At 37.4% G+C, this 14,111-nt stretch overlaps 1 protein-coding gene across 2 annotated transcripts in view; it reads right to left on the reverse strand.

The window, feature by feature from the left end:
- Positions 1–514: 514 nt before the first annotated feature.
- The window catches only part of DGKH (diacylglycerol kinase eta), a gene marked incomplete at both ends in the record, with an annotated part of 145,115 nt that continues 131,518 nt past the window's right edge, over positions 515–14,111 (reverse strand). The window contains 5 exons of one of the 2 annotated variants that reach the window (XM_079548220.1): positions 515–604; positions 6,082–6,212; positions 7,638–7,746; positions 8,102–8,221; positions 12,531–12,623. In XM_079548220.1, coding sequence (XP_079404346.1) covers positions 515–604; positions 6,082–6,212; positions 7,638–7,746; positions 8,102–8,221; positions 12,531–12,623 — 543 coding nt within the window. The remainder of the gene's footprint in view (positions 605–6,081; positions 6,213–7,637; positions 7,747–8,101; positions 8,222–12,530; positions 12,624–14,111) is intronic. The other variant, XM_079548221.1, reaches the window with a different exon arrangement.

Below are 14,111 nucleotides of genomic sequence, written 5' to 3' on the forward strand. Positions count from 1 at the left end.
CCTGGTACCTGAGGCATTGCCAGACCCGCGTGTGGAACCTCGGAAGCGGCCACCTCTCAGGCTCCTGCACAGGAAGCTGTAGGGGATCTGTGCCCAGGAAGGGCAACCAGACAACCTCGTGCTGTACGGCGGCATCTTGCTGCGTTGTAAGAGAGAGGCATACTGAGCTGCATGTAAGCAAAGCGATCGTTTCTTGATATATTTTCCAGTCAGTGCAGTTCACCATCAACTGATTTACCAAAATGTGCTTATCTGAACTGGCCAAGTGTGAACACCAAGAAAACTCCTTCACAGAACGCATAACCATTTCTTTTTTTTTTTTTTTTTCCTTTTGGCACAAATTCTCTTATGCTCTTGCAACAAGCTCTTCGCCACACAAGTACTGGGCAATGCTAGCCTGTACGAACACGCTAGCGCTTATTCTTCCATACAGTAAACTACAAAGACAGCCAAGTGCCTGCAACGGCTTCGCTTCTCCAGCAATGTTCCCTCTCTTCTGAGAGCACCAGCACAATTACACTTCAGACAAAGGGGTGTTCTTGCTGAGCTCCTTAATTCCCTGGAGAATTCGCTTCATATGACCCACTTTCGTTATCCCCAGGTCCTACAGAAATCAAGAAAAAAAGGGAGAGAAAAAGAAGAAAAGTCATTTACTTTTTTTTTCTTTTTTTTAAAGGCCATGATTATTATCTAACCGTGCAAAAGATGTCTAGAAATGTGCTAACCGCAATCAACATTAACTTGAAAATAATCTATGGCTCTAGCAAATGTCACCTAAAAAATGCTTACAGCACACAGTGTATCTCTGTTTGAAAATTACTTACCTGCAATAACCATATAACCGAAAGTATTACAATCTTTCAAAAACATCTTTTGCTTGATTTCTAAGTACAAGTCTCTTCGTAATTTCTAGAAAAATGAACAATCTCCCCCTCCTCTCTAATGCAGTAATCAAATACTTGGTAGGATGAGATGGATTAGAGCTTCTGTCCAGCTATGTTACTTGATCTGTGGCCCTATGATGTCTGTCTGAAGCAAATAGCACACACATCCCCAGTTTCTCAAGTGAAAGCGGATGTAATGGCATGTAGGACAACTTCCCTTCAGAGAGCATTAGAAAAGGTAAGCATTTGTTTTTCATTCTAAAATGGTTCAGCCTCCTAACATGGACTGCCTTGATGATTAGAGAGCTGGAAAAAATTTTCTCATAGGCATGATCGTCACATCCCAAAGGAAATGGTAAAAACACAAATGCAGATCTCTTTCAGGCACCACTCACACAAACATATCAGTCGAAGTATTTCTAATATCAGTTTCTTGGACCCATCTTTGCCTAAGTGACAACAGGCAAGAAATTCTTGCAGCAAAACTCTTCCAGCATTAGTAACAGCTTAGAGAACATTCTTCTCCTATTTTTACTTGGTCCGATAGTCAGAGAAACCTAACAGAATGCCCAGCTGTGTTAATGATCCCCAACTGCACTAATGAATTTTCATCTGATGTTGGTGAAAACCTGCTTCTGTTGTCTGTCAAACCCAGCTTTGAAAAACTCTTTAAAATCCTTGTGTTGGTCATGTTGAGCTAGTGGTGAATTCAAACAGTATAGTAATTTGTAGAATAAACCTTACCTAAACAGACCATGATTAAAGAAAAGTCTGAACAAATTTCTCTACCTATCCCTCTGAAATAAAAATCCTTTCATTTTAGTAGGAGACTTTTCCATTATGAAGACATAAAAAGGAATGGAGTTGAATTAATGGCTTGAAATAATTGTTTTCATACAGAATAAAAGATGAAACTATATGGAACGTTCTTTGAAAAGCTTACATAAAGGCTGCATCTACCCTTCTACAGTCACAGAAACCTCAGAAAACCTGCAGTGCACATTATTTAAAAGTGTGCAATTCACTTTGCATTTGCATTTCATCAAAGCAAGAAAAGGTTGGCATGAATTAATTATTTTGGGGTAAAAGCATAGATTAAACAGGCGCGTTAATTTTCAGAGTCAAGGCTGAACTCTTGTTATGTTAGAGATAAAAAAAAAACAAGGTTGTTATTTCAGAAGAAAAGTGTAAATAACTTCAATACACCAACATTCGTTACAGCACTTTGGCACAAAGGTGTCAGTATTAAAGAGTTCACAGTGTGCTCGAGTCCCCAAACCAAGTGCAGTTCATAAAGCTATCAGAAAAAAAATACTTGATTTTTCCATATTGCATTTATATTTTGTTTCCACTAATGCATATTCACATCACTTTGTGGAGAAAAATAAAATAAACAGTTAACTATAAAGTAGCACTGATTTTTAAGTTAAGAGAGCTGGCAAGCTTGTTAAACTCATCCAACAATGACATTAACCTTTTTCATCATGAATTTGGTGCTGGGGAATGTTTTCTTATTTATGCTAAACTTAATTTTCCGAAGACTCAAAAGCATGCAAGAGTATTGAAACTACTGAAATTCCCCTGCTGCTCTGTGGCAGAAATTCCATCCAATGTAAAACCTGTAGGACACATTCCAAACTGCAAGAAGCCACATATATGTAAGTTTAAGAACTTCCAAATCTTTCGGAACAGTTCTCATAAGTAGAACTACTGGATAAGCAACATAGCAACGTACTGTCAGACTCCAGAGATCAGAAAAAAGATCTGATAGTATAAAATTCCCAGAAAACCAAGCCACTTTTTCTACCAGCCTTCACAAAGTGTCATCAACAATGCCTATGCTAAAGTGAGTAGAGATTTTAGTTTTGTTTCCATCTTAGTTGAACGTGCTATAATGTAGATGAGACCAGCAAATCTCAAAAGATTTACCACAATTTATGCTAAATTATGTCACAAAAAAAACCAAAACAAACAAACAAAAAAACAACCAAACAAAACTCCCCAATCTCTGAATTTCCATGTCTGTGTAATAGACTGGTTTGAAGGAAATTAGGAGTTATGTATTCTCGACACTAGAAGATATCTCAGTTTACTACTGATCTGGGGAAGTCTGCAGAAATTCTCTTATCTCAGGCTAGAAAGGTCTGCTACAAAAGCCTTCCATGCATCTCCCAAAAAATGATCTCCAAAGATATCTTGCCAGAGTATGAGGAAGAAAACAGCCCGTTTTTTGTTTTTTTTTTTCCTAGCTATGGCCTTAAAACTACGGGATAACCTCTCCATATGCTCTCCCAACCCAATTTAACCATCTCTATTGTCTTCAGCAGGGAAAGATCAAAATATCCTCAAAAACAAAAAACAAAAAACAAAACAACAACAAAAAAAAAAAAAAAAAAAAAAAAAACCACAAAAGCGTTGGGAAAGAAAAAGCTGATAAAAACTATTGCAACAGCTTGACGGAGTTTTTCATCTGCATTACATAATAGTGATTAGCCCTCTGTCTGCTTAGCCAACAACTGTTTATTCCAGGTTTGCCCCACAGATGTTGCTGGTAGAATATACCACCAGTGTAGAACTACCAAGCATTTTATATAAGTAGGGCTTACTATTGACATCTTCTAGATTAGAACCTACCCCAGTGGCACAACCAGTGTCAAAGGACATCACAAGTTCCTACAGTCTAATAAATCTTACCATTTTCCATGCAAGAACTTTTCTTTAAAGTGATACTATAAAAGACATAGATGAGATTTCCCAGTCCTCAGCATACTCTTAGCCTTCCACTCCTCATCAAGCTGACAAAAGACATGGAAAACCTTCATGGAAGACAACACTGCTATGGAGTTCTAAGGAAACATCACCCTAGTCCAACCAAATGTGTTGCAGTTCTGATTATTACTAAGTTATACATATAGAGACAAGCTGTCAATGCTAAGAATGACAGCATCTACTTTAGAGTCTAGTTTTCAATGAATTTAATCATGAAAGAAGGCTAAAAAAAATCACAATGAGGCTCTTGCTGTATTTTCTACAGCACATTTCACAATTTCCAGGCCTTCTTCAATGGAAAGAAAATCAAATATTGCAAAAGTCTAAGATTGCCCTAACTAAAATCAGGAATACGAGACTAGAGAAAGGGTATTATTGGAGGGAATAGATGGACAGAGGTATCCGGTTCCTCGTTTTCAAACATTTGCCATCTGCCACACATACAGTAACTTGGAATAGGTCCACAAGCTATGCAGGAATATGAAGACAGACATCCTACCCAATTCTTCAGCTAAAGTATCGATCTATTTCAGTGACACTTGCAAAGGAAGAGAGTTTCATCAACTCCTTCTCCTTACTGCTTTTCATTTCTACTTCTGACACAGATAGAAAGGTGAGCCCAAGGGATTGAATTAATATGAGCAGCTATTTTTCCTGTCATAGACCTGAAAGGTCACTGGGGTAAATGCTGCACATGGATTGAGAGACTGTCAATCGATGACTACGCCAATTAACCTGGCAAGAAAGCACAAGCCTTGCACTGGAGGAGAGGCTGTAGGTAGAGTATTGCTCACAGAAGCACTGAAGACTCATCTGCACATCTCAGTAGAAAAATGGAGAAAAATTTAGCAGGGCAGCTGGTGACATCTTGACCTCTTGTTCTACATATCACATTCTACCTTGACGCTAGTCCAGGTCACTGGTCAGAAAAACGCAGGACTCCTGAGCAACCCTTAATTATCTACCTGCAGAGATCAGGATCCAGATGTAATGAGCAGGATGAGTGCTATATTCTGTTATTTAAGTTCAGTTCAGTTTAACATTGGTCTTAACTACCATCTTTGGCAGTTGAACTTGATTATCTTAACTTGATTACCAACTGAACTATTCTATTTGTTTCATTTCAACAAACTTGATATCGTATTTTTATAAACATTCCTTAACATTTTAGCAGAATTTTGCATTGTATGATGCTAAATTTCCCAGTTAAACTTTAAGTGTAATATCCATCACTGGAGCATTAGGGTTGCTTGCCTGGAGGGACTGCCATGCAGTATTCTGCATTAAAGGGTTATCTTGTACAGTCCTGAAAGAAAGGAATTTAGCTTCCACAGAAAGAAGCTTATGTGATCTAGAACCAACAGGAGAAATAATATACAACAACTAAACACATCATATCAGACACATCAGCAGCTGCATTCTACTGCAACTCTCACAGAATGCAAGCACTACCTTATAGTGTCAGGACTGCCAACTATGTAAGAAACTTTACAAAAAATGGCTAATCTGCATGAAGGTATTGCTCACATCTGGAGACTACAGCACTGTGGCTAGAGTGATGACCTGCACTCTAAATGTAAATGTTTGCCATTTATACAGTATCCTATTTCCTCTCTGATATGCTAAAAGCAGTTGCAAAACACATTATCAAGAACTCATTACCACTGAGTTCCAGGAAAAACTAATGTAATGAATCCCCAAAGATATGGCCACTATTACATACAATGGATGCACTTAAGTCGCTCTTGAAAAAGACCAGCAAGCTCAAATAACCATCTCAGATTGCTAGGTAATATTTCTCTCTGCTAAACTCTGAGGCAATCAGAAAGACAAAAGAAAACATTCTTTTTTAAATCTATATAGCTAAAAGCGGGAAGAGGTTGGGTGGCAATGAGAAATGCTACTGTGAAAGTCAACTCTGATGCACAAATGCCAATGCCATGTACGTCCAATGCCATCATTTATTAATTTACTTTATCCAGTTTACGCACAATAAATCACTTGAAGCAGGTCAGCTGCTTGCAGCTGCTGACCTTGCAGGAGATATATTCAAAATCATCACACCAGCTTAAGAAACTGATCCATACTGATCCTGATTAGTGGAATAAGTGATCTCTTGAAGATAACTTTGTATTACACTGACGTCAGTAAGATATCAACACGCTTTTCCTGTGACATAAATTATAATGCTGTCATTCTACATAAGGTGTAAAAAGGAAATCTCTCATAACACAGGTATTTCTGGTTACAAATTACAACTCAGCACTAAGAAATTCAGGCCAAAGGACAGCGCATATTAGTTTATTGCATATTTGCACAGTGTAAGCCAAGCTAAAAGCATATAAAAAGTGCAGGGAAAGAAGAAAAGTTGGTTGTTGTTTTGTCAAAGAAAATGGTCAATAGCAGAAAAGTAGCACAAAGGAAATACCTTAAGATCTCGCCTTTCCAGATGTAAAAGCTCAGAGCCTCGGATGTCATGGCTGATGAAGATTTCTTTGTACTCTCCCAAACTGAGCAGATCCAGCCAAGCAGCAACTTCATCTGTGCCCCATTTTTGAACTACCAAAGTTAAGAGCAAAACCCCCTTAATTTCTACATGCTCAAATGCATTACAAGCAAAGGTTAGGCCAAAGAGAATGGAAAACAGAGTAGAACTGCCGTGCTAGCGAAGGGAAAGGTTAGAAGTGTCATTTCCAGAAAAAAAACGACAATTTCCTTTTTACATGCAGGTTACAGGTTAGCAGTTAACATGAGAAAGTATCTAAACAAAGTTGGGGCTCTTTGCTTTGCAGCCATGCTTTCAGCTTTACTACAGTTTCTTCAGTAAAGCCTTTAAAACCTCATGTCTCCACAAATTCACATCAAACCATCTTAGGATCAGTGACGCAAAATCTAATGTTGTTCTTCTTTATGCCATTAATGTATTAGTTATCATCCAGGGAGAGGAGAAAGCCTTCAAAAGCTAATCAACAGGTAAAATTAATACATAAACCATACTTCATATATAGCAATGGCAGCAAGCAAGTTCAGTTTTAACTAACACTTTATAGTACTAATTAATGCTACAAGTATTCTTCAAGCTACTGTGTTACACAGGCCACGAATAAGCTCTCTGTATAACATTGTTCTCTAAGGTTAGTTGCCCACATTAGTCCTAAAAAACAGCTATGCTACTTATTCGTAAAATTTTGCCACATCATCCAATGCTGATTTAGTTTTGCAGAGAAATGAATCTGAAGTCTAATCTGAAATCTAGAAGACTAATCAACAATGGTAAAATTTTGCAAATTTTGCAGATTGTCCATTAAAAACACAAAGATGTAGAAACAATTTTAGGATCATTTGATCACTGATTAACTCCTGGACATAATATTAAAGAATTAAGTTCATGGATAACAGAGGAAAGAGAGGAGAGTGGAGTTTGTTCAGCTTCCACTAATTAAAAGATCAATATTGGCTATCATGGCTTTTTGTTTGACTTGCCCAACTTACTGAACTCAAATTCATCTGAAATTTAAGAATAACTGGTTAATTAAACCAGTGTGATAAAGGCATTACACAGCTCCTGAAATTTACCTGAAAAACCTGAATTGAAGCTTCGTGGGGAAATGATGTGTTTATGTATGGCTTGTATTACTTTTAGTTAGTCAACCGTAACCATCAGTGAAGACACAGGTCCTGTTTCATGACAAAAATAGTTGCTATCTAAATATTTGTGCAATAGTTCTTTGGCTCATCTGAAAGTCTTAGGATGCTACTGAATGCTTTCTAAACTCACTGAAGGAAATCTTCATCCTAATGAAAATACCAGTTAGTTCAGCTGCCTTTTACTTTATCAGGGTCAAGAGTTTTCAGTTTGATGGAGTACAGCATTTCAATTTTTACCAAAAAAAAAAAAAAAAAAGGAAGAAAATAGCCCACCTAAACACAAAATTACATATTGATCAAATGCAACTATTTTTGTTGTAATTTCAGAACACATACCAGGCTGAGGGCTGGTCTTATGCTTCTGAACTTTTTCTTTTTTAAACTTTGGCACTATGCGAAACACTGTACTTCTGTTGTTTCTTTTAGCATAATCCAGAGGGGGATCCTACATGAAAGAATAGACATAGTTACTTTTAATTAACTTTTAACTATAAATTAAATAGCATACTTGAGACAGTAATTCATAGTTAATCTCAAAAACTAAGACCAAATTTTACTTCTGTAAAGCGTTATATCAAGATTTATTTCCATACCCGTTTCATTTCCAAAATAACCATTCAAAACATTTTCAAGGAGGGAGAAAAATATGTAATAAAAATATGCCCTATGCTTAGAAACTTGCTCACAGCAGACAGCATCATTACTGAAACTGCATCTCTAGATTATGAGGAGTCTAATCTACTCTTTCCTCTTAACAGAAAAATAATTCTAATGAAACAGGAAGTATTAATCAAACTCACCTCATCATCATTTGGCTGAAAAACATAATAAAGCCAAGGTATCTCAGCAAGTTTTCTCAACTCTGTTTCCACGCTGTGCAAAGCATCAGACAACAGCTCTTCATGGGGAGCTTCCAACTGCTGTTTATAAGCAGGCCAGAAAAACAGTACTTTTAGTTTTGTTAATATATGACATTCAAAGCTAGGTATGTTGCTACTACACACAAACCAATGCAAATAAACAGTGAAATAAAAGTCTTCGTACGAAAAGGGCTGTAGAAAAATTGAGTACATGGTAGTAGGCCCAAGTTATTATTTGCAAAATATGATGGATCACTTTGTCATGGTCAGATAAGAGGAAATGGACAGCATCATACAATCTGGGTCAAAAAGGACCACAATGATCATCTAATTTCAACCTCCTGCTATGTGCAGGGTCACCAACCTCCAGACCAGGCGGCCCAGAGCCACATCCAGCCTGGCCTTGAATGCTTCCAGGGATGGGGCATCCACAGCCTCCTTGGGCAACCTGTTCCAGTGTGTACCACCCTCTGAGTGATCTTGTGCCTTAGCTAAGACACTCCATCCCTGAAGGGGTGATGAAGATCTATCTGCACTATGCCTTCTTAACCCGTGACATGGAGTGACAGCCACTGCTGCTGGCTGAGGGTGGCAGGAGAAGGTATCACACACGGAAAAGGGACAGGACTGCAGCCCCAGAGGGGAGACAAAAAGCCAAAGTTATCAGTAAAAACCAAAGAGGAAAAGTAGTGACAGTGTGAAAAGCTTGGGACTTCCTGGCCTACAGGAATTTGGCTCTATCAACAAACACTTTGAGAACCTCACACTCATCCAAAAGCTGCGTTCTTCAGCTGTTGCATGAGTCAAACTTGTGAGGAAGGGGCAAGGCAAACAGCTCATCCATGTCAAAGCTGCTCCAGGCTTATCTGGTGTTGGCAAAGCACCATTATGAGGAAAGGAAATGAATCCTGAATCACTCGGAATCACTAATAAAGCAATCTGAACACCAGTTTTTCACTTTGAAGTAAAAGCGGGCCCAAAGCAGTTCAAAATATCCTTTTGAAAAGGGCAGTGATGTTACATACAGGTTGATGTATTTTTCAAAAGTGATACATAAGAGAATCTTCAATCTCCAGCTCTGGAAAAACATTTTGACTTTTTAGGAGTTCAGTGATAAATTAGTAGTCTGCATTCATTTATCTTACCTAACAGAAACTTCTTTCCTTTGCTTCAGTAGTTGGCACATATTACACTTTTCAGAGTATGGACTACAAAGGTATGGCCATTTAGTATAGCTATACTGGAAATATCAGCCCCATCCTGCTGTGGTGTTTTTTTCTCTTCTAAGGCTAACAGAATTTAGGGAAAGAATTCAGTGCTCATAAACAGACTCTGATCTTTATTTAACCTTCAATTTCTTAAAATTGAACAGTCTCTTATTTTTATACAAATCAATGAAGTAAGCATTTCTTTCTCACTTATCTAATTACTTGATTTTCAAAGCAAAATATTTTGCTTGAGGACAAAAAACTCTCATCTGATGGTAAGAACGTGTATGCATTACAAATACTGCTCCTGAAAAATAAAACCAATAGAAACGTATAGCACACTTCTGGCAAAAGCTAGCAAATCAGCAAATTTAGGGTAAATTCTCCTCTTACAACACCTAGAAAAAGATTTTTGTATCTAAGATAAAATTTAACACTACAAATGAAGCATTTAAAATAATGGATTTTTTCATTTTATAGCCAAACAAAATTTCTCATATGAAAATATTTGATTTCAGTGAGCTCAGATTATTTCACTCAGTTGAAATGAAGCATACTGCCATCCTTCTCCCTCAGTATATTGGAAAATCATGCTCTGTTTCAGATTGGAAATGTTTTTGTAAAAAGTAAAAATTGAAATGGTGTGTTTGGAAAATATCTAGAAAATAACATTTTACATTTTTTCCAAGCTGTATTCCAGCCATAATATCTGGGATATTCCACAAATTTTTTCTAGCTAATTCACTATTCAGTGTTACCTAGCTAATACCATGCAATTTATTAATCTTATAGAAGGTGAAAGACTGTATATGTATTTACATTTCTCTTCAGAAGCCATAATGGAAAGACTTCGAGCTGGTAAATGGCAACCAAAGAAAAAAATTATCAAGTATATAAGTAACAAATGCACCAATTTACAGCTAGAGAGAGGAATGAGGGAAAATTGAAGAGGCATAAAATTAAATTAAAAAAAAAAAAAAAAAAGAAGAGGAAAATTACAGAAAGAATGTTTGCCACAGGAGAAAGACTGGAGAACCGTGTATGAAGGTAGCAGCTGACACTTCAAGAAAACACCTTACATTTCATATATCTCTGATTTAATAGTGTGATTTAATAGTTTAAAGTAGCCTCAGCAATTATAAAATAATGCCAATAAGGCTACAAGGATGCCTTGTTGTTGTGGACTGTGGGTACTATACTAACTATAAATGCTGTCAAATCAGTGCAACAGACATCTCAGGAAAACAACTTCCAAGCAATTTTTTATTACAAAAATATCTTTGACCCATGAAGACATATGCACAGACCACAATGAGAAGCAGAACTACAATATGTAAAACCAATAGATGGATAAATCAATTAAATTAAATTTTAGAGCCTGTAGGTAGGACAGCTCAACATGTTGAGAAGTAATGTTTCAACTGAAAACTTTCCATAGTAACATTATTTCTAGACTACCTCGGCAAGTTACTTAGTCTTAGTGTTGCAATACCAACTTATAACTTTTTATCTAATTCCTCTTCTCAAACCACTTTAAAAACTAAAAAGGTTTCTCTATTGATTCCTCATTCAATCTGAAATGGGGGATTAATATTAACAACCTAACAAAACAAAAAACTAACAAACCACAATAGATACACTTAAATTTCCTCGGACAAAACCAATTAATTAATATTTTTCCCTTCTAAAACTTCATAAAATAGATCATATGAGCCCAATCTTTGACAGTTGTAATAACCTGAGATGCACACTCAGATCATTACTCTCTGGAAGGACAAGAGACCTTGCAGAGGGATCTAGATAGATTGGAGCATTGGGAAATCATTGATGGCATGAAACTCAAGAAAGGAAAATGAAGGGCTCAACACCTGAAATGGCATAATGCTGGACATGGGTACAGGCTGGAGAGAAGTTCAGCAGAAAGGAACTCAGTGCGTTGGTGACAGCAGGCTCAGTATGAGCCAGTAATGTGCCCTGGCAGCTAAAAGAGCAAACTGCCCCTTGGGATGCCTTAAAAACAACATTGCAAGAAAGTCGAGGAAGGAGATTTTTTCACTGCGTTTAGTACTGGTGCAGTCTCACCTTGAATCCTCTGTACAGTTCTGGGCCCAACAATATAAAAAGGATATAAATTGAATGTTTCTAGAGAAGGGCAACATATCTGGTAAAAAGGTGGTTAGGTAGTTGAACTTAATGGCCTTTGTAGGAACCTTCAAACTGAACTGTTCTGTTCTATTCTAGTTATTCTACTCCATTCCATTCTTAGAACTTAAGTGTCTACTGTAGAACAGACTTATACCAATTTTCACTTGTAAAAAGGTATCTGAACCTGCCCCAATAATTTTCATAGTCTAATTGAGCCTAATTTAAACATTCCTTTTAACTAATAAACTCAACAGTAAGTTAAATACATTTGTTTCTGAATCCAAAGAAAATATAACTTTTACTATTGAGTATATTGATACTCTAAAACTGGACCAGCATAGAAAACCCAACCCCTTTTTTTCTCTTCACAGTGTCAGATAAAGGTATTTTCTAATTATACATCCAGGTACAACAATTCCTAAGCAGCCTTCATCATTGTAAGGAGAGAAACACTAGCCAAAGGAGAAGATGAAAAGTCTTTAAGTATCATCAGAATTTTCTTGAACACTTACCAGCTAGAGGTTACAAAATAATTCCTGCTAGATATTAAAATAAAGGTGAGATTTACTTGCCCAAATTAGATCTGTAGAAGTTGAATGTATGTGTCAGAATAGTTCTCACTCCAGGCTCTATTTAAACTCTGAAGGTGGTCACATAATAGAAGTTTTCTGAAATGTTAAACCTCCAGAAGACGATTTATCTTTTTCTAAGGTATGCCCCTATGGCAACAGGGGGCGAATTCAGGCTCAACAGGGATATTATTTTTCTCCACTGACTAATAGAAAGGGCAGCCCAAGCAATGAGTTATAGATATCTGGAGTGAGGGAAGATGCACACTAACCTTGGACAAGAATTTATAACTCATTCTGATTCCAGGCATAAATGCAGTGTAGAATCTTCAACCTGGCCTTACAGAGCTGCTTACTGCACATCGTAAATTCTGTGCTACTATTCTAAATCAAAGAACAAATCACACTAAGTATGAGGGAACAAAATCATGTATTTTGTCAACTTACCAAAGGAACTCTTCCTACTAGCAGAGATTCAGTTTCATTATGTAAGGCCTTCACGTTGACAGCTATCTCCATGGCAGTGTTTCTGGTTAGGCTCTGGGGAATGAGAAGCATAAAAATTATTTGATGGGATGCTAGTTGGACTGAGAATAAGTACTTTGTGCTTACTGCATTCACCATGTATTCTTCTAGGAGAAATATATCAATTTATAACACTACAGTGACAACTTCTTCAGCACTGAGATCACAAAAAAGAAAAATGGATTATCTATTTACTGTCTTTCCTCAACTTTATTTAATATGACCTTATACAATCTTGAAGAGACAGTGAGCAGGCCCTGTGAGATGAATTCATGATTTTCATGGATGGCAAAGGCCAGTAGAGAAGTTGTGGTTCTCATTTAATGGACTGTTGATCTGAATCACCCACCTTATCCTTAGAATAAGTTAGCTGCTAGGCATATTTTAAGAACCAAAGGTTAGCTAACGTAGTTACCATAAATAAGCTTAGGTTAGTTAAAACTCTGTAGAAATACTCTACCTAATTATTCGTCTTTGGGTCCAACCCCTGAAAACAGCATTGCCCATTGTAAAGGAGATTCAGCCCTCTGCTCCCTTTGCATTCTGTGCATAACATTTGAATAACAACTAAGCATGAAAATTTCTATGAACACATTCACAAGAATTGACCTGTATGTAGTAATATAATTTGTTGAGCCTTTATCATGCCTCTAGTTGTCTGGAGACACATCAAAATGATTGCCTGCAAGCAGATGTCAGCTTACTCTGCGTACTGTTTTTGCTCTTTGCTGATATGAGTCTGGTTTACTCCTGCTTAGAACTATATTAGCACACCATCTTGCTTGATCTAATATGCACTCTTGCACAACTTCAGGATGAACACCCTAGCTGTGTATCTCCTCTACAGATGGATTGAATTCTTCACTGCTTCCTAAAGACAACAGACATATTTTTTTTATGCCTCCAATCCAACTTTCCCTTTGGGTATTTCCCCACCACAACAAAACTCAGATGTTCCACATATTCAGTCATCAAAGTGCCTTTTGAACATCCAGCACTCACAAAAGGGAACATCAGCTGAGTGGGGTAATGATGAATGCAGAAACTATATCTTTTGCTTTCTGAGATACCATATAGATCAGGAGGGAACTCTTCGCCTTCTTTTGTAGATGGATTTTTCCAATTCACATTCACATGAAGAAATTTCAGAATCTTTGAATGTAATTTCTACCAAGCTGATCAGCTATGAGGTGTTCCCCTACTCATGCACAGAGCTGAGACTTCCTGCTGCTACACAATCCAGCACCTTCACAACTGGAAGTACAAAGGCTGCTCCAACTGCCAAGTTTCCTGTTCCATTATATCAGCCCTAAAATCAGAGGTGGATGTCGGTGGCACGGCTGTAGAGTTGAACCTTCCTGCCAATATCCCATTGCATGTTTTTGCCGTGTGACAGATGGCAGCAGAGGAGCAGTCTGACAGAATGGTGTCTGACATGAAACGAAGGTGTGACGTGGAATTCCTCCAGGGAGAAAAAATGGCGCCCCTCAACATTCACTGACA

Source organism: Tetrao urogallus, assembly GCF_951394365.1.
Source record: "Tetrao urogallus genome assembly, chromosome: 1".
Lineage (NCBI taxonomy): Eukaryota > Metazoa > Chordata > Aves > Galliformes > Phasianidae > Tetrao > Tetrao urogallus.